The sequence below is a fragment of the Pinus tabuliformis genome, chromosome Q (assembly GCF_031772625.1).
Source record: "Pinus tabuliformis cultivar Carrire ecotype Pingquan chromosome Q, CPIR1, whole genome shotgun sequence".
In the NCBI taxonomy this organism is placed as follows: domain Eukaryota; kingdom Viridiplantae; phylum Streptophyta; class Pinopsida; order Pinales; family Pinaceae; genus Pinus; species Pinus tabuliformis.
The window spans coordinates 1,022,844,656-1,022,847,702 of NC_142296.1; the positions used below are offsets into that span (position 1 = coordinate 1,022,844,656).

The following is a 3,047-nucleotide window of genomic DNA, read 5'->3' on the forward strand; positions in this document are numbered from 1 at the left end:
CACCTCCTCACTATTAGGGAGGAGGAAAGATCATCTTGAGCGACCATAATCATCCTAAGTTGTACAAAGCTCAAATACTCAATTGATTATAAAACATCATTTTCTAACCTCATGCCAATGGAAAATGGAAATTGAAGAAGTTATGGGCATGGCCAATAGCTCAACACTGGAATGGGAAAAATGTAAGCACGTTGAGAAGAAAAGCTTTGCAAACAGGTTGTCAAGGGGGCAAACATGCACTAGAGATAGGCAAGCACCTCACTATGATGGAGGAGGAGAGAGAATCTTGAGCAACCATAATCATCCTAAGTGGTACAAAGCTAAAATACTAAAGTGTTTACGCACATCTCTGCCATATCAATCTCCCCCCTGCCCCCAACTCCGACGAAGACTTCGGAAACTCCTTTAATCTGTATCTCCCTCAAGACTATTATCTCTTTCATGGGCACAATTGGCAAACTTGTGACCAAGAAGGAACCTAATATGAGCAACCATGATGGCCCTTGATGTTTACATTTTTTGTTTATATTTTGCTGCATACGTCCTTTGTTAAATCAATTTATTAGAATATATGGCTGGCCATTATTGAAACTGGGCAGTTTGGTTAGACTATAAGCATGTGTCAAATAATGTTCCTTCGGCTCTGGAGACAAGAAAACTGACATTAATTAAAAAAATGTCTCAATCTCTCTCTCTATATATAAGTAAAGTTAAACATCAATAGATTCTTAAATTTGCAGCTTGGTTCTTTTTTTCTATCTAATTGCTTTCAGTATCTAATAGATCCACAGTTTAGATAGATCATTACTTGTGATAGAGTTTATACCACCACAAGGGAAAAAAATCAAATCCGAGTTTAATGGTGGGTGTTGATATCCAAGTAGAGGCTCATTTGCAGCAACATCAAACGTTATTATACCTTCACCAGCAATGCCTTCGAAAAACAATTAAACTATTACAGAAACAAATAAGGAGATGCACCTATCGGCATATAAAATCCAGATTTTAAAAATATACAAACTTATATATGGTTCCAAGGATAAATATTCATAATCTTGGTATTACAGTTCAAACGTGTGTCACTGTTTCCCATAAACTGCAACTTAAGACACAGACAGTCTAACACAGTGGACCACGAATACAACCTTATAGATATATTGTATGCAAATGACATAATAATAGACTATTACACATCACAGTTTAAATCCCAACAAATCGTACCTCTAAACCATCAATACATGCGTCTTCGTCCGTCTGTTTTTAAATCCCCTAATTCTTATTCAAGTATTCCTCTGCCTTCTTCAAGTACTTGAGATATTTGTTCTCCTCCTCGTCCTGTTGCGCATTTGATGTCGAATCTGATGATTGAGGCCTCGCGTAATTACCATACTCTTGCGCATGTGGTCTAGAATGTGAAGCTGGAGGCCTCTCATAATAATCATCCTCTTGTGCATACGGTTTCGAATGTGAAGATGGAGGCCTCTCATAATAATCATCCTCTTGCGCATGCGGTTTCGAATAAGAAGATGGAGGCTTCGCGTAATTACCATACTCTTGCGCATGTGGTCTCGAATGTGAAGCTGGAGGCCTCGCGTAATTACCATACTCTTGCGCATGTGGTCTCGAATGTGAAGATGGAGGCCTCTCATAATAATCATCCTCTTGCGCATGCGGTTTCGAGTGTGAAGATGGAGGCCTCTCATAATAATCATCCTCTTGCGCATGCGGTTTCGAGTGAGAAGCTGGAGGCCTCTCATAATAATCATCCTCTTGCACATGCGGTTTCGAGTGTGAAGATGGAGGCCTCTCATAATAATCATCCTCTTGCACATGCGGTTTCGAATGTGAAGATGGAGGCCTCTCATAATAATCATCCTCTTGCGCATGCCCTGTCGAATGTGCAGATGGAGGCCTTGGGTAATTATCATGGCCAGCAACATTCCCGCTTCCTTCCTTCTGCCCGAATTTCCGCAAATAACCTTCAGCCATGTCCACGTATTTACCATAACCTTTGCCCTCCATCTTACCATAATGTCTCGCCGCTCCCAAGACGTCCGCTGCGGCCGCCGCAAGCTTCGCATTATCGATCTGTTCTCCCTCTCCCCCGCCCTCTGCTTCAGTTTTGTGCAACCTCGCAAGAGCGGCGTCCAAAAGAACTTTGGCGCTCCCTGCAGCTTGTCCACCCGAGGGTTTCATCTTCTCTCCGGAACCGGATGAGGAAGGGTGTTTCGTTGGTGGCGAAGAGGCGGCTTCGTCTTCGCTCCCTTGCGATTTAAAGTAGGAGGAAGCGGCCGTCTGAATCAAGTCTGAAATCCCGCGATCTGATGATCCTCCCTGGGATTTCTTTGTGTGGCTGAAAAAAGAATCCATTGGTCGGTTCAGGATTCGATCTCGTACAGATGCTAGATCAAGATCTGATTTCTTATGAGCAGAAAGAAAAGAAACAGAATGGGAACAAAGATCTTGTGGCGTGGATGAATGGGGGTTTGGAGCAGGGGTTTGAATCTAAACACCTGGTGTTGATGTATGAAGACCATGTGCAGGGGTTGAATATATATAGCCCCCAATATGCCCGCGTAGTGAACGCTTCCAAGGAAACTTTACCGACGATGCGCGACACGCTCTACATGAGCATAGCCCACTGAATAATGCAGCTGTCGGTGGAATGTGTAGCCAGTATTTATTCCCTCATCTGCCCTACAGCGATATTCTTTTTATTATAAATCTCCTTTTAAAAGTTTTCTATTCTTTCATATCATCTGCTTTTGTTAAAGTTTTCTATAACACCACATCTTTTATTCGTGTTTGCAACGTTATCCACCGAGGATATTACTGGGTATTATGATATCCCAGAAATTTGGGGACATATACGAATGTAAAACAAAATATTTATAAAAGTTCATAGAAATTATTTTATTTTTTTTGTTTGGTACAACGAGCATCAAAAAATTTATTTTATAATATTTTTGACATTACTAAAATTATTTTAGTTTTATCTTAATTTCGAATTTATCTAGCGCTAAGAGGGATTAAATCGCCGGAGGTGC

General features: G+C 41.1%; 1 protein-coding gene across 1 annotated transcript; it reads right to left on the bottom strand.

Annotated features, from left to right (window-relative positions):
• Positions 1 to 1,003: 1,003 nt before the first annotated feature.
• On the bottom strand, positions 1,004 to 2,653 carry LOC149222982 (uncharacterized). Its single transcript, XM_089385701.1, has one exon. The coding sequence runs from the start codon at positions 2,368 to 2,370 to the stop codon at positions 1,270 to 1,272; it is 1,101 nt and encodes a 366-aa protein (XP_089241827.1). The 5' UTR covers positions 2,371 to 2,653; the 3' UTR covers positions 1,004 to 1,269.
• Between the last annotated feature and the right edge of the window lie 394 nt (positions 2,654 to 3,047).

Coding starts and splice junctions, on each gene's coding strand:
- LOC149222982 (XM_089385701.1), bottom strand. CDS start 2,370: ATGGATTCTTTTTTCAGCCACACAAAGAAATCCCAGGGAGGATCATCA.